Source organism: Cervus elaphus, chromosome 12, assembly GCF_910594005.1.
Source record: "Cervus elaphus chromosome 12, mCerEla1.1, whole genome shotgun sequence".
Classification (NCBI taxonomy): Eukaryota; Metazoa; Chordata; class Mammalia; order Artiodactyla; family Cervidae; genus Cervus; species Cervus elaphus.
This window is the reverse complement of record NC_057826.1, coordinates 26,985,102-27,009,664: the sequence shown is the minus strand read 5'-3', so window position 1 is coordinate 27,009,664 and position 24,563 is coordinate 26,985,102. Positions and strand designations below refer to the sequence as shown.

Sequence of the window (24,563 nt, the reverse complement as noted above, 5' to 3'; positions counted from 1 at the left end):
CAGCCCCCACTAAACAGTCAAACTTTGAAAAAGTTAAGCAGTCACACTGTCTAGGTCAGAGGGAAAAAAAGGCATATCAGCAGTTCTAACTTTCCCCAGCGATACATTTACTGATTTCACCTTTACTGAGACCTAACTGGTATGACTGATTATTCAGCACAGTTCGCTGACGTTACTTAGATGTGGTCGATATGGGGTAATGTGAACAGACAGCTGAGTATGAAGAGCCTAATACTTGCTCTATAAGTTGTTCATGGCATTATGAGAACATTTGTTCTCCTAAAAGCTTAGGATGCCAACTCCTTCTTAATAAAACATTAGTTTAGCTCTATTGGGTTGCAATTAACCTCTTTGTCATGGACTGCCTAATCTTAAAAATAAAAGGAAGTCACAGAAGCAGTTCAATCAGTCTACTAGATTGCAACACAAGATTCTAATCTATAAGAAAAAAGCTTAGGTAAACAATTATACTCTTGGCCAAAGAGACTGCATGGTATAATTACTCATATTTCATCTGTTGTTTCCTCTCTAAAGAAAACCATTGGCTTCCTACAAGGGGAAGGCTGCTATTTTTGCTGTTATTTTCATTCTACAGGAACTTTTTTTGTCTCAATTATTGGCACAAAGATGCCATAACTATTTGGCACAGGATATTTCACACTGTTAAGTGTCTTGGCAGTTTTTGAATCTGTTTGAAAATACTGTACTGTATAAATGGGCAGAGATTTGAACCATCGCTTTTAGAACACATATGGATAATCAACAGAATGAATTTCTTGGCTGTAATTTTTCCCCACTGTATTATTATAAATGATGTATCAGGTACCACTGACTGGTAATCTGAGCAACAGTCCCAGGACCTCAGTATCAGAAACAAAAGATAACAAAAAAACCTTTCCCTCCTTGAATTATCATCAGTAAATTCTGTTGATTCAAAACAGTACAGCCCTGTCAGAATCAGACTGTTCTCAACCTGTGCTTCATCTTTTAGGGAAAAAGGAGAGCAGAGGGTTTAAGATGGCCAAACTCCAGTAAGTATCCACTGGAAAGGGATAAGGCAGCATGGTCCAATAGAGAGAACACTGGATTGAAAATCAGTCAGACTTTGAGTGTCAGAATCTTCAACAGCAAAATGGAGGTAATAACACTAATTTTCAAAATTATAGGAATGAGCTATAAAGAATACAAAGCTCCTGACACATATTAACTGCTTCATCAAGACTGGTTTCTTCCCCTTCAATAGTTTCTTCTACCACCCATCATGTATATATAAGTTGACATCACTCAGTGCCATTCATTTTAAAGGCAGAAATTCATCTAGAATGAAGTTTTGATGATCATAAGATTCATTATGAGGAAGTACTACTCTCAAGTTAGTTGGCTGCCATAACACTCTAGTTACCATTCCAGATACAACTTAGAAGTACAATTCACAGTTAGCCAATTTACTCATGTTTTTGACCTATATGTCTGAGTTTCTTGGTAAAAATACCAAGATAAGAAAGGAGACTGATACCAATTTCAATGAATTTTGACACATTCTTAAAAGATATGGGCCTTTGTTCCAATCACTGCCCTTTTCCACATTAAAAAAGGTAAAATGGCCTTGTTCTAGAAATTTTTTTAAAAGTTATATCCTGGCTTTCCTATGTGTGGATTCACTTGTTTGTTCTGCATTTAAAACACTATTTTCTATATCCCCAGCCAAGCTTTTATTATCGAAGTATTGCTTCCAATTTTTGCAAACACCTTCAACCTACTCTGTTGCAAATATCCTCGGCTCCTTGATCCCTTCTCCCTGATCCTTGAGCTCCCTGATTCTTTTCATCTTGCTCACCTAACCAGATCCCAACTCTGGTTAGATCCAACTCACCTACTTTACCATCTACACACCTTTGACTATACTAGGGTGGAGTAAGCACATAATCACACTCATAGATACGAACAAAATGTATGGTCACAAGTCTCACATGGACCTCAGTGCTGCACTGAAAACCTGCTGAATTTCACCTTAGCCACTCACTGCTCCACTCTCTACACAACTGATTCACACCTCCTCCTCCTCTCCCCTTCAGCCCCTCCTTACCGCCTCACCATCCTTACTCTCAGCTGATAACCATGTTTCCTCTTTTACTGAGGAAATAAGAGTAATCGGAAGAAAGCTTCCATTATATATCTATTTTTTTTTCACACCACCCCTCTCCCCATTAGGATATAATGGAAGGAACTTAGTATCTCCAAGACCTAGTTAACAGTGCCAGCACCATACTGTGTGCTCAGTCAGCATGCTTGGTTGGGGAAAAATACATAAATAAAATAAACAAAAAGAAAAAATACTCCTAGAAGAGTCACAAAAAGGCTCAGGTTAAGTAACTCTGGTGCCCAAGGTTGAATCTAAAGTAACATTACTATATATGTAGAATCTAGAAAAATGGTACAGATGAACCTATTTTCAAGGTGGGAAGAGAGATGCAGACATAGAGAATGGACATGTGGGCATGGTGCAGGGTGGGGCAGGGTCGGGTGAAGAGAGAGAGAGATTAGGATTAACATATATATACACCACTGTGTGTTAAATAGGTAGTTGGTGAGAAGCTTCTATAAGCACAAGTTCAGCAAGGTGTTCTGTGATGATCTAGAGGGGTGAGAGGAGGCTGTGGGAGGGAGAGCTCCAAGAGGGAAGGGATGTATGTATGCACATGACTGATTCACTTGATCAAACAGCAGAAACTAACACAAAATGCAAAGCATTTATATTCCAATAAAAAAATAAGATTGCTGCCTCCATGTTCAATGATCTATACTCGAATCATATTGATACTCTGGTGTTATCATGAAAGCTCATCTGCTCTTTCCCAAAAGTTCTATGGTCCCCTTTGCTCAAAAAGTTGAAAGATGCATTTTTGCACCAAGTTTTCAAAATATACTTTCTGATATGCTAGTTTCATAGGGACAGTAGGATGATTGCTTAATGGCATAAATATTTTAGTTCTATTGAATTTTTCATATTAAATTTACAACTCACATGAATAATAGAAAGTAGCTCATATACACCATTCACAGTTACATTGTGCAATACTTTTTTAGAAATCTGTTATGTATTTGAAAGGTGTGGAGGAGTCTCAAAATAAAAATCTATTTAAAATAAGCTCTTCCACTACAAATTCTGGTTTGGAAAGAGATATTTTACTCTAAGGTTTTCACAATGAAGTTTGATTTTCCCTATAAACTTTAATTTACAGGTCTATCAAACAGATTACTCAGAAATCAAGTGGTCTAAGTTGTCTCAAGTTTATTTAAATGGAGTTCATTTTTGTGAGAATAAAATAATGCATTCAAAAGAGAAAGAGCTCTATGAGTCTGATGAAAGTATGCAGAGAGATGGATGTAGAGGCAGATAAATGGAGAGCAATTAGCTTGAGAAATAAAGGTCAGTCTTTCAATATGAGCACCCTTTCTCCCAACCTCATTGTAAAATGCTGCCAACTTTTAGTTTCCATAAACAGCTACCACCATTAATGCTCAGCAGGTCAAACCTGTGAGAAAGCACTGTACTTTTCTTGGCCAACTTTAGCTGTGCCATGAAGTCAGTTAAAGTGAATGAGAAAAACAATAACCATTAAATATGAAAGTTAAAAATGTATAAATATTTTTGAGGGGAAAAGTCTGTGGTTTTTTACTCAGTCTGGCTATCATTCATGTATGAAGGCAAGTAAAATTCATCTGAAGAATATGTTGGGTCACAAGTCATATGCCAATCATTTATCTTTTATTTTAGAATATAGCACTTTACCAAAATTTACAAACAATTCACTGAAGCTCAATATTACAAAAACAAATGATCCAATCAAAAAATAGGCAGAAGACAAGAATAGATATTCCTCCAGAGAAGACATACAGATGGCCAAGAGGCACATGAAAAGATGTTCAACATCACTAATTATTATAAGTGAAAAACAAATCAAAACTATAATGATATATCACCTCACACTTGTCAGAATGACCTTCATCAAAGTCTACAAACAATAAATACAAGCAAGGGTGGGGACAAAAGGCAACTCTCCCATTCTGTCAGTGGGAATGTAAATTGGTGCAGCCGCTATGGAAAACAGTATGGAGATTCCTTAAAAAACTAAAGATAGAGCTACCATATAACCCAGCAATCCCATGCCTGAGCATATATCACAAGAAAAACATGGTTCGAAAGGATATGTGCACTGCGATGTTCACTGAAGCACCATTTACAATAGCCAGGACATGAAAGCTATCTAAAAGTCCATCAAGAGATGAATGAATAAAGATGTGGTATAAATATATATATATTATATATATATAATATATATATATATATATGACTATAACTCAGTCATTAAAAAGAATGAAACAATGCCATCTGCAGCAACATGGATGGACCTGGAGATTATCAAAATAAATGAAGTAAGTCAGACAGAGAAAGACAAATATCATAAGACATCACTTATATGCAGAATGTTTAAAAATGATACAAACAAATATATACAAAACAGAAACAGACTAACAAGCTTATGGTTACCAAGGGGAAAAGGTAAAGAGAGGGACAGATTGGGAGATTGACATGTGCACATTGCTATATTTAAAATGGATACCAATAAGGACCTACTGTATAGCATAGGGAACTCTGCCCAATACTTTGTAATAAATTAAATGGGAGAAGAATTTGAAAAAGAATAGACATGTTTATATATAACTGAATCACTTTGCTGTACGCTTGAAACTATTAATAATACAACATAGTTAATCAACTCTACAAACATATCATATATCATTTTATTTTAGCATAAAATAAAAATTAAATATATATATATATGGCACTTTCAGATACAGACAGCTGTGAGCTGCAGGTTTTTCATAAATATTTCTTGTCAAATTAAGGAAGTTCTCTATTCCTACTTTGCTGTGAGTTTTTATCATGAGCAACTATTTGGTGTGGCGAAATGCTTTTTCTATGCCAACTGATATGATCAAATCAAATTTCTTCTTTAACCTGATATCAGTACTACGAATGAGAGTGATAGGTTTTTGAATTTTGAAACATCTTTCCATGTGGAATAAATCTCACTTAGTCTTTTAACACACCCTCGCAATCTATTTTTGTTGAGGACTTTTATATCTACACTCACGAGAAATGCTGGTCTGTAATATCTTTTTCTGGTTTTGGTATGATGGAACAACTGGCTTCATAGAATGAGTAAGGAGAGTTTTCTCTACCACTGTTTTCTGGGAAAGACTATGAATTCACCAATGAAACTATCTGCACTTCTTATTTTGGAACTGTATTAATTATTAACTTATTTAATAGATACAGGACAATTCAGCTTATCTATTCCTCCTATTATGAGTTTAGGTAGTTTGTGTCTTTCAAGGAATTGGTCCATTTTAACTAAGTTATCGATTCAGTGGCTATCAAATCAGTCAAAGTATTTCTTTACGTGCTTTTATGCTCATGGGATATGTAGTGATGGCCTTTCTTTAATTTCTGGTAATGGTAATTTGTGCCTTCTCCCTTTTTCTTGGTTATCCTGGCTAGAGGTTTGCTAACTTTAACATTCTTTTCCAAGAATCAGCTTTTGGGTTGCAGTGATTCTCTCTAATTTTTTTCTGTTTCATTGATTTCTACTCTAAGGTTTATTACTTCTTGTCTTCAGCTTGCTTTGGTTTAAATTACTCTTCTTTGTCTAGTTGCCTAAGGTGAAAGCTTAGCTATTTAGTTTCATATCTTTCTTCATTTCAAATATATGCATTTAATGATATACATTTCCCTTTAAGCACTGCTTTTACATCTCAGAAACTTGATATGTCATATTTAAATCTTCATTTAGTTCAAAATATTTTTATAATTTATCTTAAGACTTCTTCCTTGACCCGTGGGGTATTTAGAAATCTGTTAATTTCCAAATATTTGGGGATTTTTCTACCTGTCTTCCTCTCATTGATTCCTGGCTTAACTCCACTGTGATCTGAGAACATACCTTGCAACATTTATACTCTTTTAAAGCTTTTAAAGTGTGTTTTATGGCCAGAATATGATCTGTCTAGTGAATGTTCCACTTAATTTGAGAAAAATATGCATTCTGCTGCTGTTGGATGGAGCACCTTGAATTTCAAAACAAAGGTGAAATAAACCTAAACACTATTAGAAAACTATTCTGTTAAAAATAGTATTACAATTAAACTTCCTAGATACCGGGTCTACAAGTAAAATCAGAGCAACAGATAGTACAAGTTGAAAAGTGAATACTTTTGAAATTCCCATATTGACTCAAAATTTATAATGCTCCATGAAATCTCTTTCCTTATAGTTCATCTCAATTTCTCTTATAATAAGTTAACCACCTAATATTTCAATGTCCTATTTCCATTCAAACCATATGATTGAATAAAATTGATTCTGGACAATTACTAGAATAAATATAAAGCCAAAGAAAGGCCACGTAGTAAAATTTTGTTTTAAAAGTTCAACCCATGGATATTGTTAAAATAATAATACTATATTTAAATGATAGGCTAATCCTTAAGTATGAAGGCGAGGGTGGGATGTTCTGAGAAAATAGCATTGAAACAAGTATACTGTCAAGGGTGAAACAGATCACCAGCCCAGGTTGGATGCATGAGACAAGTGCTCAGGGCTGGTGCACTGGGAAGACCCAGAGGGATGGGATGGGGAGGGAGGTGGGAGGGGGGATCAGGATGGGGAACACATGTAAATCCATGGCTGATTCATGTCAATGTATGGCAAAAACCACTACAATATTGTAAAGTAATTAGCCTCCAACTAATAAAAATAAATGGAAAAAAAATAAAAAAGAAAATTACCTTTTGTTGAATCATCCTCTATTGGCTGTTTGAACAATGTAATATCCTTGAAAGTGCATAGGAACAAAACCACCTTTTCATGTTCATTTCTTATTGGTGCAATTTGCATATAAAACCAAACAGGGGTTCCTGTAAAAGAGAGAAAGGACAACAGTGTGATGCAGCCACCACAATGATTTCGTCTCCTGCTTTCCCTCCTCCTTCAGCCACAAACTGCTATGCCAGGAATCAGCACCAAAACAACAGTATTTTAATTACTGAAAAGAATCAGTAAAGTTTTCATTTTATATCAACTACCAGTTGCTCAAAAATTAATGAATATGTTTTTCAACTCAAAATATAAAAATTTGAAAATAAAGCACAGGGCATCATTTCATAATACAGTGGAATATAGGCAGTCTTGCTATTTAAGTATTGTTAATGGGGCTTCCTGGTGGCTCAGATGGTAAAGAATCGGCCTGCAGTGAGGGAGGCCTGGGTCAGGACAATCCCCTGAGTCAGGAAGGTCCCCTGCAGAAGGGAATGGCTACCCACTCGTGTGTTCTTGCCTAGAAATTTCCATGGACAGGGGAGCCTGGTGAGCTACAGTCTCTGGGGTCACAAAGAGTTGGACATGACTGAGGGACTAACGTCCACGTTTCTTTCAGTGTCGCCTTTAGATCTGGGTCTCTACACCACTGCTGCTTTCACCAACTCCCTTCCATATTCTCACCAAGTGTGAGCATTCCTATGTGCTTCTCCGTGTTACATCAAGAAGTGTTTCCAGTCGATTTCAACATCAATACCTGATGCTTTGATAAGTATTTCTCTTGTAGGAACTTCCGAATTGCTGTTTCTACCTCAAGGTTCTCTCATCAGTCAAACAGACTTAAACTCTTCAGCTTTGACCACATCCCCACATCAGAGAGATAGGATGTCAGCAACATTACAAGCCTGATGTACAGAAAGTTATACCTGAAGACTTTAAGGCAGTGTTAAAGAAAAAAATGTCCCCAGGCCTTGAAAGTCTCAGACCTCTTCATGAGACACTGCTTCCAACCTCCTTGCTCAAAGCATGAGCCTGGACTCTGTCACAATGATCTTCAAACAATAGCTCCTGCACACTTCAGAACACACAGTGTTTTAAAGTATTCAAGCCTTAGGATTTGGACAAATCAGAAATTGGCATTACATCAAATAATAAATATTTGAAGACACAAGAAATGTCTTCAAAGGAGTAATTACTCACTAAATGATAAAACACTGAGGGAATTTTCCATGAGAATCAAAATGATGCATTTTTCATTACAGTCCTTCCAAGGCACAGTGCAGTAAAGCCTCTCTGAATATTCTGTTTTAAAGACATATGGTCTTTTGTCAGGTTTAGGATTTGGGGAGTGAGATGGGCAGCTGTTAATATTTAATCTTTAGAGGAAAGTCAACAGCCTGTTAGTGACTTTCAATGAAAACCCATAAGAAGCATCTCCATATCTGTGGTCAAAAATTGTCCGGTGATAATATAACCATAAAGGGAAATTTGCCATTTACACAGAATAGGTGACTTGACTACCGGATGCTAGAAGTCAAAGAATTCCAAAGAAGAGGTTTTTATAAATATTCTGTTCTGACAACCAGGTCCTTTGCAACCCCAGGGAGCCTACAGAAGGACACAGTCTTTTCCAAAACGATTACAGGATGAGACAGGGACCTCAAAAACAATCCCACCATCTCCCAGAAAGGTTTGTTCTTTGTTTTCTGCTTCTTATTTTACACAGTGTGTCCACGAACTGTGAGTGATGTGCACAGTTTGACAAATCACCAGACCCAGACGCTCGCAGATACATGGCCTGTGGCTGTTCCAACACAGTGAGCTTGAGGCAGTAGGTCATAAACAGAGAGAAAAGGGCATTAAAAATAAGTCGTTTTCCAAGGTCTGCTAGAAATCTAAACAGAAAGAGATGATGTTACAGCTCAGACCTTCCAAGGAAAACAGCAACTTTTCAAATTTCGGCATTGAGTCAGAGCTGTTGTTAAAATTGCTTTCAGAAATCACAGTATACTTTTTTCAAGTTTAGTCACAGGCTCAGATTTCTCCAAGGAGGCTGAGTTTTGCTGCATGGGTGGTGAATATCTATATTCTGGATTTGAGTTCAAGGTGATGGAAAGTCTGGGAGGGTTAGGTAGAGAGACCTGTAGCTTCTGGAAACTCAATGCAGTGCCCTGGCATTGATTATTTTGAGTTGCCCTAGCTATCGCAGTTCTGCGTTTGTGCAAACAGAAAGATCCATTTTCAGTCATCCTCCCAGAGTCACTGCATTTTTTCTCAACAGTATAAGCAACCCGCTATAATCAGGGCAATGGACCTAAAGAATTGAGGTTGCAAACTGAAATGTCAATTGTGATACATATTAAACCAGATATCTCAACCTCCCCATTTGCAAATGGTGTTTAGCTAACTATTTAATGGAAATGTTGGGAGGACTTGGCATTCAGGCCAAGATTTTGGCATTCCCAAAACAGTTCTCTACAGACGTGTGAATTTTTCTAACATTAAAAAACATCATAAGAGCACAATTCTTTCAGTTGATGTTCAGAAGCCTTTAGCTAACTATTTACAAGATTTTTTAAAGCTGCTTTTAAGTATAGTAGAACTCCATTATAGTGCATGGACAATATCTATTCTTCATATTAAGGAAAAAACTCAATGCAGATACTATCCAGAAATGACAGGAGTTTTAATATAGAGTGCTATGTGCCATAACTCCTACTGACTCCAAACAGACAACTATGCATATATAAGTTATCTGAAAAGAACCAGATAGGCCTGAACAAGGGCCAGACAATTATTACAAGCTATTAAAGTAAAGCAAACTATCCAAACCACCTTCACAGGAAACTTTTAGAAATGAAATATTAAAGTTATTGCTAACATGATTTAAAGGATATAAACAAAACAAAATTTCCACAAGATATTTTTGAGACAGTCAGAAACTATGGATCTGACTTTAAAGCTTTAAAATCAGAAAGAAAAAAAAAAAGATTATTCTGTTCAAATCTCAGGGTAAAAATGACTTTAATGAAGTAAAAGTCACTCAGTCGTGTCCAACTCTCCTCGAGCCCATGGACTATACAGTCCATGGAATTCTCCAGTCAGAATACTGGAGTGGGTAGCCTTTCCCTTCTCCAGGGCATCTTCCCAACCCAGGGATCAAACCCAGGTCTCCCACATTGCAGGCGAATTCTTTACCAGATGAGCCACAAGGGAAGCCCAAGAATACTGGAGTGGGTAGCCTATCTCTTCTTCAGTGGATCTTCTCAACCCAGGAATCAAATCAAGGTCTCCTACATTGCAGGCAGACTCTTTACCAAATGAGCTATCAGGGAAGCCCCTAAAATGATCTTAGTAATATGGAATAATATTAAATCATTTGCTAAACTTGAGGTATATTCTGAAGTCATTCAAGGGGTAACAACCCTGTATAAAAATGAAAGGGGGCATTCCCTGGTGGTCCAGAGGTTAGGACTCTACACTTCCACTGCAGGGACATGAGTCAATCCCTGGTGAGGGAATTAAGATCCTCCCTTGTGGTGAGGCAAAAAGAAAGAAAGGGAGTATTGGCATACAAGTTTTGGCTACAAAATATCAGTATGTGTTTGGATCTAGTGAAAAAGCCCAGAAAGCACCTAGAAACTGGCTTTTCTCTTATAGAAGACAGAGCTGATTATTCAGAATGGATTGTTCTCTAGTTGACAAGCCAATAGACATTTGGATATGATGTCAAAGAGAAATATATTTTCAGTCTTGATTCTATAATGAAAAATAAGATGACAGAACATTCCTTATGTAAAACCACTGAAACTAATTCTTCCATTGCCAATAGCACCTGGTAATGGGAACTTCACTACTAATGTGAAGCAATGCCTATGGTTGTCGTTATCCCTATGATGGCCTATTAATAAAAAGAAAACCTAAATATTCAACAGAGAACAAATGTTTAAGGTACAATGGAGAGGATAAACTATGCTTCACAAAACCCAACCAGCACTAAACTTGATACAAGCATTTCCTGTTGAAGCTAGAATGCTTCCTGAACTGGGGAAGAATTTAGTAACCATCAATTTTCACTAAAGATAATAATTGGCTTTGCTATCGTTTAACCATTAACACTAAATAAGCTGACTCATCTTATGCAGTGACTGCTCTTTAGAAGAAAAAAAAAGGGGGCCCATTTGGAAATGCAGCAAAAAAGAAATAAAGTAAGTGACTATTCATAAAAAACAAATTAGAAAGGAGACTTGGTTGATGAGTGTATTAGTTGGTTTTTTGTTTGTTGTTTGTTTCCTCCAAACTCTATTGGAGAGTCTCATCAAACTCATTCATAATTACCTAAGACCCATATCATGACGTATTATGTGATTATATAATGGACAACTGACCACTCATACCTCCCATCATTAGACAACAGCACATACAATCAATACAAAGTTACCAGATGTGAATGGTACTTTCCGAAAGTAACAACTATTCTCACCAGTCTTCCCACAAAGCAGCCTGGTCTAGCAAACAACCATATTGGTAAAGATTCACCTCAGGTAGATACCATACACTCACATGTCATCTATGTATATGTTGAAAGATAACATACTCACTGATAACAATCCACTTTCCCTTTAACCATAAGAAGAAATGAACGAATTTCTCAGTGATTTTTTTTTCTTTTTTCTTTTTCATTTATTTTTATTAGTTGGAGGCTAATTACTTTACAATATTGTAGTGGTTTTTCTCAGTCATCTTTAGCTGTTGTCACATAACTATAGGATCTTTACCATGGGTATTAGTCACAAAACAACCTGCCGTCTGACACACAAAAGAAATCACATTCAAAATGCATTATCTTTTTCTTTCATTCCTAAAAAGGTTGTTTTTCATAAGCATTATTTATTAATTTTACTATCTAATTTTTACAAATACCTCCTGCCAAGAGAAGCAATAAATCTTTTATATTCTCTCTACACTATAGCTTAGCTACCACTTACCAATATATAATATTAATAAGGAGTTGACACATCTTATTGATGACTTAGATACCTACTGTTTTTCTTGTACAAAAGAACTTCAAAGCAATTTGACTCGTAGTTGTCAAAAGTCTGCCTGACTTTCTCAATGGTTTTTTTGTCAGTCAATTCTCCATACATAAAACTGGAAGAAAAAAATAAAAAAACACCAAACAATCCATTTCAGTTTGGGGTTGCTTTTCAAATGCTACACAAAATCATACACTTGTCTTTTTTAAATTAAGTATTCAAAGTTAGTTACAAAATAATTGCTTCCACAAAATGAACTAAAATATTTAAACCATGTTTTAATCATGACTATTAAACTCTTGCTAGAAGCTAGCTTTTTAAGTGATTTTGAACATATAGTGAGAAAGAGTAAGAGAGAAAACAGTCCTTACTTTACACAAGTCCAGTATGCATCAATTTTAGTTACTTAAACATTCCTGTTGTTAAATAATACCAGTTTCCCAACAACACAGTTCAAATTTTGGTTTTCATAGTATACTAACTATGATCGATACCATAAAGTATAAACTTTGCTGCTATATCATCAGTCTACAAGTCACGAATAAATAACAGGTACACATAACAATCAGTGATCAATTTCACTACTTGCTTTAAAGCCTGTCAGAATTACAGTGCACCCACCACTCAGCTCATGCATAGACAGCAAAGTGTGCAGTTGTATTGCTTCCTTGTCTCAGTGGTACACTCATGGGCCATTTTACAAAAATGGAGAAATAAAAGCAGGAATTCACCATCAAAGATTAAAGCCCACCAAAGAAATGTAAAGTGATCATGGTGGAGGTGAAATTCAAATTAAACATAAAAGAAGTTATTTCTTCTGAAAGAATGGTGGGATGTTGACACTGCTGTACTTGAGAGACTTGAAATATGCAGCCAGAGGAACCTAGTGAGGACAAACCTATCAACATAAATCAGGAAAAGGACTGTTGTAAAAAAGACTAACATTTCCAAGGGGACGTAATACCATTACAAAAAAAAAAAAAAAACCCTTCACATTAAAGGAGTACTAGGAAGTAATTCATAGTACTGAAAGTAAAAGGATAGTACTGAAAGTTGAAGAGGATTCAAACTTAAAAGAAGTACACTGTTTGCTAAGAGGTAGAAAAAATGCTCTCTTCATATCATAAAATATATTACAAGAATGCAAGAATTGTTCAAATGACTTATGATAGGTTTTTGCAAAGAAATGAAACACTTTAATCTCAATGTTTCTAATGTTATAGATCACTAAGTAATGTACTAAATAAATATTAGTGTTACTACTGTTTTCATTTCCCTGCACTTAAAACCAACAGGAAGAGATTTTATTTATTTAATGCTTTGACCAACATTGTTAAAGGTCATGGAACAATCATACTTTTTCATTGAGTATTAAGATCACACTACATGCTTTCAGCTTATATGGATTTTTCACATTCCTATACTACAATGAAATGTGAAGATTCAGTATTATACGCATTACTGAATTGGCATTCTCGTTACTTATGAGGATTTTTTTGAAATACATACAAGTAGACCTAACGGAAGGAAAATAAAGAAGAGAAATTGAAGGAAACATACACTATTACTGTGGCTAGAGGAGCATAAAAACAGAGATCAAAGAGTAAACTTCCACATCTCACAAACATTTCCTAACATTTGAAATTATCTGTTTTTTTAAGAGAACTTCACCAAAAGTCTGCAAATTAAACAGAACTCAGTCAAAGGAGTACAAGACTCTAAAACTATTCTTGATGCTTTTGCAATCATAAGCTGTGCATATGGTTTCAAATACCTAGTTCTACTAGTTGCTATGATTGTCCATGTCATTTCTTCCACCAGGAAAAATATGTGTGACTTGACAGTTTTTGAAACCTCAAGTATATGTTTGTCATTGTTTTTCTTAGAATTTTCAAGAAATTAACTTATTAGCCAGCAGTAAATCCAAGTGGGGTGGGACCCGAAGCCTATACAGCTCTAGAGGCCCTCTTTAAGGAGCAGAATATTAAATTTATAAAACAAAATTAAGTACAGAGCCTTGAAAGCCATACACTCACGGAAAGGCATAAAGGTTAAGGTCTTTTATCTTCATAGGAAATCTGCTCCTGAATATCTCAATCTAGGAAGTTTACAACATGAAAAGCATAGTTCGTTAGCAAAACCCAGCAAAACTAGCAGGATTCAACAATGATACCATATCACAGCTAAAAATTACAGAGTAAAGACCCATCTTATGGTAACACCAACCTGAGCAACTAAAATTCTAGAAACTAAAAAAGTACTGATAGATGAAGCTGAAAGTGTTAGTAGCTCAGTTGTGCCTGACTTTTTGTGATGCCGTGGACTGTAGCCCACCAGGCTCCTCTGTCCATGGAATTCTCCAGGCTAGACTACTGGAGTGGGTAGCCATTCCCTTCTCCAGGGGATCTTCTGGACCCTGGGATCAAATCCTGCATTGCAGGCAGGTTCTTTACTGTCTGAGCCATTAGGAAAGGCCACTGATAGATGTGGCCAACCAAATGTTCTCCAATCTGTATCCTGAATTTTCAATTACTTTTATTTTTTATTAAAAAGGAATAGTTAATTGTCATTATAATATTAAATAAGCAAGAAAATCTTAGAATAGGATGACAGGTTCTAACTCCATAATCTTACAGCCAGACTAGCGCATGATGCTTCAGAGGGCAATGAAAAGCCACTGTTCTGTCAAAGCCTGACTTACCATCATGTGAGTTTTATGAAAATCTCCTGAGGGCATCACAATTAAATTAGAATTTCTCAGTTAAAGTGAAGAAAGTCACCCTCCTTTCCTCCACCAAAACAAAACACTAGTTTAACACTGCTAATATTTTTTTACAGACAGGTAAACTTTTTATTGACTGATATTTTTAATCTAAAGATTCTACTAAAGAGAAAATATTAAAACACACAAAAACAAAAAGTATGATATCAGTAATTAAGCTACTAAATGCTTGTGGTCTTTAAGAAAAGAAAAAGCATTTACTCCTATTACTAAATGTCGGAGTCTATGATTCAATAAACCAAAACACAATATTCACAATTGGCCAACAAAAAAATATGAAAAAGAAATCAACTAAAATCTAACAAGGAACTAGAATAAAGTTGGTGAAAATTTAACTCTAATAGGATTAAAGATAAATTACAACTCAAAAAAATTCAAAGAAACCATCTTGGAAACTGATGTAACAGTAACACTTAAGAAGAAATACAAGTTTGATTCAGCTAAAATTCTAAAGAGGTGAAAACAGCAGTTTCTCAAATAAACTCTGAAAATTCTATAACCCATTCCTCTTTAGCTCTCCCAGTACTAAAATAGCCTGTTCTAAGAAAAATAGGGGCATTTTAAGAAAAAAATCCCAGATTATTATACTCTGAATAATTTTTCAAAAATAATATTTTATATCTTATATCTCATATTTTTATTTTAAGCTTATTAAACTATGTATTTCCAGTGACAGAACACATATTTTAAGCAGTAAAATGCAACAGTTAAATAGTAAAAGGTATTTCAAAATGACCCAAAAGAATGTCTGAAATGTATTATCCATTCTTCCAAGGCAAGTGTTCTAGAAAGTAATTCAAATTTTGAAAGTATTTCCAACCAGCACTGTCCAAACCAAAATGACTAAACCAGTGCTTCTGCATATACTATGGGTACTCTGGGTATGGCATATTTGCTTACTTGCTCAGTTTTCCTTATGTGTAAATGCTGAATTTCTTTACTGAGGTTTCCTGCAACATGACTCCAGATGACTGAAGCTCAATGCAGTCTTTGAATGGTTAATGGCATTTGAATGGAAACAAGATTTAGAAATGATAATCATCAGACTTTAGAAACCACATATCTATAAAATAACTTTATACAGCTTTTATGTATCTGATTGACTATCCTCCAGGAATATATAATGGGAATACTAAAAAACTATAGAACTTCAAATTACTCTATTGAATCACCAAACTCCCTTCAGTAATGATACATGACTTCCGCAACTGCACTGTTGTCTTATTGGACAGAAAATAAAATTAGGTGCACAGAGCAATCTATCCCTGCTATATTATGGAGCAGCCATGATATAACAGAAGACCACTGCACTTAGAGGACCACTTATAAACTGTATAATCCATGGCCAAGTTGTTTAACTTCTCTTAGTTTTTTCATCCATGAAAAGTGAAAATGTTAATTGCTCAGTCACGTCCAACTCTTTGTGACCCCATGGACTGTAGCCTACCAGACTCCTCTGTCCATGGAATTTGCCAGGCAAGAACACTGGAGTGGGTAGCCATTCCTTTCTCCAGGGGATCTTCCCCATCCAGGAATCAAACTGGGGTCTCCTTCCCTGCAAGCAGATTCTTTACCTTCTGAGCCACCAGAGATGATAATGTTAATATAACTCAGACAGTGAGAATTAAAAAGGATAATGTACATGAAGTTATAAACTATAATGTACTATACAATCACTGAATTATTACTGGAATGCTTCTCATGGGTGGGGTTAGAAGAGGGCCCTTCCAGCCCCAACCCTACTCCCCTGATCCTTTACAATTTGAGGGCAAGAGCTGGTTCATTCCTGCTACTGGGCAGAATCACTGTGTCTGAAAGAGATACACACATCATTTTGTGTGTCTTCTTTCTTTGTGAGCCCATGACATTGAGGTATAAATTCACCCACAGCCTGCTGCTGGATCCTTTGGCCACTTATCTTGCCATACAACTAACTCGAGGGAAGATCTGATCTTGGGAGTAAGGGAGATTTCCTGAAGGCTAGCTTGGGCCATACCCAGCTTGCCTGAGCATTTGACAGTGTATCTTTCATGTACATCCTACCCCGGAAACTTCTAGGGACCACTGGCTTTGCTTTATAGCAAGATTGACTTATTTTTGGATCCCCTGTTCTGCCATCATAATCTCACAAATGAGCCTCATTATGATACCAGAGAGGAAGGATGGCTACCATGCTGACAGACTTCCATGGGAGAAAGCAGAGTGCACATGGAGAAAACATATAAGCTAATCATAAATACTGCCTATCTACCCTAACCTGCTAACGGTCAACAATGTGAACTTACTGTATAGCTCAGGGAACTCTACTCAAGGCTCTGAGGTGACCTAAATGAGAAGGAAATCCACAAAAGAAGGGATATATGTATACATAAGGGCTTCCCTGGTAGCTCAGATGGTAAAGAATCCACTGCGATGCAGAGCTGATTCACTTCACTGTACAGTAGAAACTAACAGAATTGTAAAACAACTATACTCCAATAAAAATTAACTTCAAAGTATCTGCTAAGGGTTAACAATGTTCTTGGACTAAGCACATAAACATTCAGTCCCCACAAGTAAAGGATAATATTACATACAGGCTGTAGTTCACAGCCTAGCAAATGCTTCATCACAGAAACCACACAGAGTGACTTAAAAATATGTGGTCTCCACCTCAGAATCAGCCGCAAAAGTAAAATCATCATGAAAGTTAATCACAGGATGGGCTGAAATCTATAGTCAAAGGATCAAAAAGAAGCCTAAGAGCGAGTGAGGAGAAGGATTTAGAAATAAATAGGAACAACTTTCAAAATCTGAAAGAAGTAATTTCATAATAAATCAAAGCATTACATACTTTCTACAATGGATCATAAAAGGTTTCATAGCCCATTAATTTATATGAGCTTAAAAGGATTTAGATCATGTCATAAAAGGTAAATCCATGACATGCAATTAAGGGAAACCAGGACTAGAATCAGACATCTTTAATGTTCAGAGTGTGACATGATCACTGAGGCACTCTGCCCTCCAGTACTGTTCTCAGTGTGAAGCAGAGCCCTCAGCCAAATGGAAAGGACTGACTGACATCCATCATGTGGAATGTTCTCTTGTTCACTGAGGTAACCCTGTGTTAATAAAACTACTCGTGAAAACAAAGTGTCATTTAACATCTCTGCTTTATTGTCTAATCTGATAGCCTGGTTAAGGATTATTAATGTGTCTTCATGGGGGGAAAAAAATTGTATTCAAATGCATCTGTCTACTCCTATCCTCCCTACCTATATGATTGGTCTTCCCACCCTTCTATCTTAAAAAGTAAAAATAAATAAAAATAATTTTTAAAAAGCAGAACAGGTTTTTAAAAGGCTCAGATTAATCAAAAGTAGAATGCTAAAGTGGTTTTCACCTGAACTATGACAGTATGTCTCTAATGTCAGGGCTTTATAAGGGTCCTGAGATAAGATCAGACGTTTTTAAATGCCATTCCCCCAAAACCTACATACAATCTCTTTCCAACACACAATGTGTTTTATGTCCTTCAGTATAGAGCAACAGTTCAAAAGCTTGGAAACGCAATTATTAAATAATAAAATGAACATTTGAAATTCCTAGGAATCCAGAAATTTCATAAAAAATAGTTTTTGAAATTTTAGCTGAAATAAAAATGAGACAGTACATGCACACAGCAGATTTTTTAAATAGAAATTTAGCTGCTATTATAAAGTATAAGGATGTGAAAGTGAAGTCACTCAGTCATGTCTGAATCTTTGTGACCCCATGGACTATAGCCTACCAGGTTCCTCTGTCCATGGGATTTTCCAGGCAAGAGTACTGGAGTGGATTGCCACTTCCTTCTTCAGGAGATCTTCCTGACCCAGGGATTGAACCCGGGTCTCCCACACTGGAGGCAGACGCTTTACCGTCTGAGCCACCAGGGAAGTCTATAACCCTCCCTCATGGCAGATGAAAGTGGAAACAGAGGGCCATTCTGGACAGCAATCTGACAGCAGTTAATTTACAATTTCTGCATATATTCTACTGTACAGCAATCTTATTTCTGGGCATAGTGACAGACAACTTCTCACATGGGGCCACAAGAAGATGGCTATAAGGATGTTTACCTCCAAGTTGTTGGAGTAGCAAAGTGGCAGAAGTTGGAATTCAAGACTAGTAAAGTGGATGACGAAAATGAAGGCTATGAGAACACTATAAAATGGTCAGACATGATGACACAGATTATGATATAGCAACAAAAAAAAAATCTCAAGAACATAATGGTGAATGAAAAGAGCAAGAAATTGTATATTTTAATGCATGGTATAAATTAGGCAGGACTTAGAAACAAATGCATATAAGGCAACATCATTACAAGAATACACATATTTATTTTACAAATGGAATTGTTAGAAAGACATAAAATATATACACTAAAATGAATAACTATGGAAGATGAAGGAGGATGGAATGAAGGAGAAAAGAAATAAAAGAAGAAATAAAATGAAACAAATAAAATAGAGACTTTATCCAGAGTAATCACAATGATAATATTGGAACAAACTGAGGAATATATTTAACTTTTTACTCTATACACCTGGTCTAATGAGAGAAGGATTGGGAAAGACAAATACTCACTGATGTGTAGTTTCTTATTCTGTCTAAAATTTGTCATTATTAAAATCAGTGAAATTCTTTGATTTGTTTACAAGGCTACCCTCACTATGAAATTATTTGTGTCCATATTTAACTAGACTTCAGTGATTTCAGAACTATATAATAACATTTAATCTAAACCCTGCTGAGACCTAAGGGAGCGAAAATGGTCCATACAAACCTTAGCCTCCCAGAACTTAGAACACACACCTCAATGAGAGTGTTAGGCCAAGAGCTAATATCCACCCAGCAGATCAAAGGCACAAGAGACAATAGTGCTCAAAAGGGGAGTCTCTCAAAGAGGGGCCACCGTTTTTCATTGTTCCCACTTACCAATTTCACGCCTGGAATTGAAGGCTGAATGTGAGAATGACTTTAATAGAGAGAAAATGAGGATCACTGGAAGAGGATAAGTGGAAGAAGAGGATATTTGAACAGATAATTTCTTAAAGTTCACTAAGCATCAGAACCATCTGAGCTGCTGGTTAAAAGTACTGATTCCGGCTCCCACCTACCCACCTGGGGTGATCCTGATTCAATAGGCTTAAGGTGAGGTCTGAGAACCTATGTTTTGCTAAACCTCTCTAAGTGATTTCCATGAAGAGTCAGGTTTAGACTCCATATGAAATCCCTACCCTCCATGAAGATGTAGAATATATATATATTTGTACATGCATATAATGTTTTGCAGTATAAATGGGTAGGAAAAAAGGAAAAAAAAAATAGGTAGAAAAAAATCAATCACTGTTTCCCTGGGCAAATCCCTTAACCTAACTCTACCTCAAGTTTTTTCTTCTGAAAAATAAAGAATATGGAGTAGAAAATAATTCATATACCCTGCAGTTCTAAAATAACATGATTTTGGTACTTAGTTAAGTGGGAGCGGTAAAGAAAAATTAACTCAAGGAAAAAACATCCCATCTGGTCTTACTGAAATATTGTGAAAAGTTTTCAGTTCTAAATTGGTTCCTTATATAGAGCTTCCTTTTCTTTTTTATGATCTTTTTTGGTAATACTCTCTTTAAGCTCACAGATATAGAATATTTTAAAAGCATTGTTATAAATAATATAAATGCCAGATTCTGTTTTACATAAGTCAAACAAAATAGCAGTGGTACAACATACCAACATGACAAAAGTATGTGTGATTTATTCAAGATGAAAGAACTTTATCTTGATCTCTTTAAATGTTTAAAACCATGTCCTACTTGGTTGAGGGTTGTTGACACTATGTTCAAGACAGTTTCAGCAACTCAAAAAATGTTGATGATACCAGTGGGTCTCTGATATAGGCTACTCCAATGATCACTTTTCATTTTTGCCTTTTCATACAGTTCATGGGGTTCTCAAGGCAAGAATGCTCAAGTGGTTTGCCATTCCCTTCTCCAGTGGACCACATTTTGTCAGAACTGTCCACCATGACCCATCCGTCTTGGGTGGCCCTACATGGCATGGTTCATAGTTTCAAGTTAGACAAGACTGTGATCCACGTGATCAGTTTTGGTTAATTTTCTGTGATGGTGGTTTCATTCTGTCTGCCCTCTGATGAATGAGGATAAGAGGCTTGCGGAAGCTTCCTGATGGGAGGTACTGGCTGTGGGTAAACCTGGGTCTTGCTCTGGTGGGCTGGGCCATGCTCAGTAAATCTTTAATCCAATTTTCTGCTGATAGGCAGGGATGTGTTCCCTCCTTGTAGTTTGGTGTAAGGCCAAACTATGGTAGGGGTAATGGCAATAATGGGCTTCCCTGGTGGCTTAGCTGGTAAAGAATCTGCCTGCAATGCAGAAGACCTGGGTTCAATCCCTGGGTTGGGAAGATCCCCTGCAGAAGAGAAACGCTACCCACTCCAGTATTCTGGCCTGGAGAATTCCATGGACTGTATAGTCCATGGAGTCACAAAGAGTCGGACATGACTGAACAAATTTCACAATGGAGGAGATGGCAACCTCCTTCAAAAGGACCTATGCCATCAATCCACAGGCCCCAGGACTGTTGTATTCAGTGCCCCTGACCCTGCAGCATGCCACTGTTGACCCACACCTCTGCCAGACACTCCTGGGCACTCACAGGCACGTCTGGTTCAGTCTCTTGTAGGTCCTGGTGAGCACAAGGTTTTGTTTGTGCCCTCCATAAGTCTGTTTCTCCAGTCCTGTGGTGTTGGAGAAGACTCTTGAGAGTGCCTTGGACTGCAAGGAGATCAAACCAGTCAATCCTAAAAGAAATCAACCCTGAATATTCATTGAAAGGACTGATGCTGAAGCTCCAATACTTTGGCCATCTGATGCAAAGAGTTGACTCATTAGAAAAGACCCTGATGCTGGGAAAGATTGAAGGCACGAGGAGAAGGCGATGACAGAGGAAGAGATGGCTGAATGACATCACTGACTCAATGGACATGAGTTTGGGCAAGCTCCAGGAGATGGTGAGGGACAGGGAAGCCTGGCGTGTGGCAGTCCACAGGGTCGCAAAGAGTCAGACACGACTGAGCAACTGAACAACAACAACATTGATCACTTGGCACATAGAATAGTTCATGGCCCATAGAGGGTGATCAAAAAATATTTATTGAATGAATTGATACATTCACAGCTATGCAAAAATACTTCTCTTAGCAAAAGCTCTCACCAGTGCCTCTTAAACTATATATTTCTACTGACAATTTAATATCCTTAACATTCTAATATACCTTTTGCCATATAGGTTTTACATGAGTCAATAGGTTCTCAATTCCAATCTGGGGGAGAGGGTAATTGGAATTCCAATTCCAACTATCTATCCAGAGGCAGCATCAGATTTTGCAGGTTGAACATTGAGGGTTCTGTACCACATAACTGCCCTCCTGCTGACTTCAGGCATCAGTACAAGCCTAGGTGTTGGCTGTGCTTCTGATCCACCTATTCAGATTGGTTCCCATGATACCACCCTTAGACTTCAGCACCAGTTATAAATCAGAGGTTCCCAAGACCTCTTCCTTTGGTTTGAATAATTTGCTAGAGCAACTCACAGAGCTCAGAGAAACATTTCACTTACCAGACTTCTGGTTTATCATAAAAGGAAATAACTCAGGAACAGGCACATGGAACAGATGCAGAGGCAAGGTAGGGGACTTCCACGGCCTTACCAGATATGCCACTCTTGGCTCTTCTACACGTTGTCCAAACTGGAAGGTCTCTGAACCTGTCCTCTGAGTTGTTATGGAAGCTTCATTACACAGTCATAACTGATTGAATCATTGCCACTGGTACTGATTCAACCTCCAGCCCCTCTCCAGGAGACTGGGGAAAAGTTGCGCTTCTAATCACATGGTTGATTTCTCTGGCAGTCAACCCCATCCTTAGGTTATCTAAGGGCTTTCCAAAAGTCACCTAATTAACATATCACAAGAAAAGCCAAGAATTGAGGAGCTCTGTGCCAGGAACAGAGCTCTGTGCCAGGGTGGAAGACCAAATATGTATTTCTTATCACAAATCATGATATCACAGTGAGTCTAAATTTGTCTTTTAATCACCTTCAACATTTAGTTAAACTTTAGAAAACATTCCTGAGCTGTTGTTTTACCTACCTGCAAGTGCTACTTTTCTGCATGACGTCAGCTCGATGATACCCAGAGAGTTTGCAAAAACCGTCATTACTATAAACTACAGGCCAATCCACAATCTGGGCATTTCCCAGTAAGAAACTCGATTCTAAAGAAGAAAAAAGAAAAGGGAAGTTTTTGAGCTTCATTTAACAATGTACATCTTTCAAGTAATTAAAAATACAAATTCATAAAAATAAATAAATGTAACTGTGGTTTTTATAGCATGAATAATAAAATATATCCTTGAAATTATTATTAGCATAGCATAACCAGCAAGTGAGATCTGCAACAAGTACGAGATTTGCATATGAACTAAAAATTCCATTGAAAAGAAGCTAGTTTACAATACTCTTGCATTCAAGTAAATACTATGCTATGAAAATAAAGTATGGTTAATATTAAATAAATGTTAATAACTATAACAATCACAGCTAAAAATAGTTTAATTTAAGACTAAGGCTACAGTCACTTCTTCACAAATTGAGAATATTAAACTTAAAAGCAGAGGCAACTTTGGATGACTCCTCCAAAAAGTGTATTAATGTAATTTTAACATGATGGGACAAATTCTTTGTACATCAGTTTGATTTACAGAAGGGCTTCCCTGGAGGCTCAGTTGGGAAGGAATCTGCCTGCAATGTGGGAGAACAGAGTTCGATCCCTGGGTTGGGAAGATCCCCTGGAGAAGGGAATGGCTACCCACTCCAGTATTCTTGCCTGGAGAATCCCATCAACAGAGGAGCCTGGAGGGCTACAGTCCATGGGGTTGCAAAGAATCAGACATGACTGAATGACAAACCTTTCCTTTCCTTTCCTTTATTTCAGTTCAGTTCAGTTGCTCAGTCATGTCCAACTCTTTGCAACCCCATGGACTGCAGCACGCCAGGCCTCCCTGTCCATCGGCAGCTCCCGGAGCCTACCCAGACCCATGTCCATTGAGTTGATGATGCCATCCAACCATCTCATCCTCTGTCATCTCCTTCTCCTCCCGCCTTCAATCTTTCTCAGCTTCAGGGTCTTTTCCAAGGAGTCGGTTCTTCACATCAGGTGGCCAAAGTATTGGAGTTTTAGCTTCAGCATCAGTCCTTCCAATGAATATTCAGGACTGATTTCCTTGATTTACAGAAGTCTAACTTAAAATTTTTAAAGCCTCTTTTTAAAATAAAATTATTCAAAGACATTATTTTCAATCACATGCTACAAGGAGATCAAACCAGTCAATCCTAAAGGAAATCAGTCCTGAATATTCATCGGAAGGACTGATGCTGAAGCTGAAGCTCCAATACATTGGCCACTTGATGTGAACAACTGATTCATTAGAAAAGACCCTGATGCTGGGAAAGACTGAAAGCAGGAGAAAAGGAGACAACAGAGGATGAGATGGTTGGATGACATCACTGACTCGTTGGACATGAGTTTGAACAAGCTCTGGAAGTTTGGTGATAGACAGGGAAATCTGGCATTCTGCATTCCATGGGGACTCAAAGCGTCAGACACGACTGAGCAACTGAACTGATTGATATTTTCTGACCTCAAAGTAATTTAATCAGAAGTCATCTTTTAATTATCTAGAAAAAATCTAAAGCATTTGGATGTTTGGAGGTTATCCAATTCATTTCTAAACCACTGGGTCAAAGTAGAATTAAAAGAAATATA

General features: G+C 37.0%; 1 protein-coding gene across 1 annotated transcript in view; it reads right to left on the bottom strand.

Annotated features, from left to right (window-relative positions):
• KCNH5 (potassium voltage-gated channel subfamily H member 5) overlaps positions 1–24,563 on the bottom strand; it is a 348,488-nt gene that overhangs the window by 294,393 nt on the left and 29,532 nt on the right. Inside the window, exons 2-4 of the mRNA XM_043920302.1 lie at positions 22,890–23,013; positions 11,925–12,031; positions 6,853–6,981 (exon numbers count right to left, since the gene is read on the bottom strand). Of these exons, the coding sequence (XP_043776237.1) occupies positions 6,853–6,981; positions 11,925–12,031; positions 22,890–23,013 (360 nt within the window). The remainder of the gene's footprint in view (positions 1–6,852; positions 6,982–11,924; positions 12,032–22,889; positions 23,014–24,563) is intronic.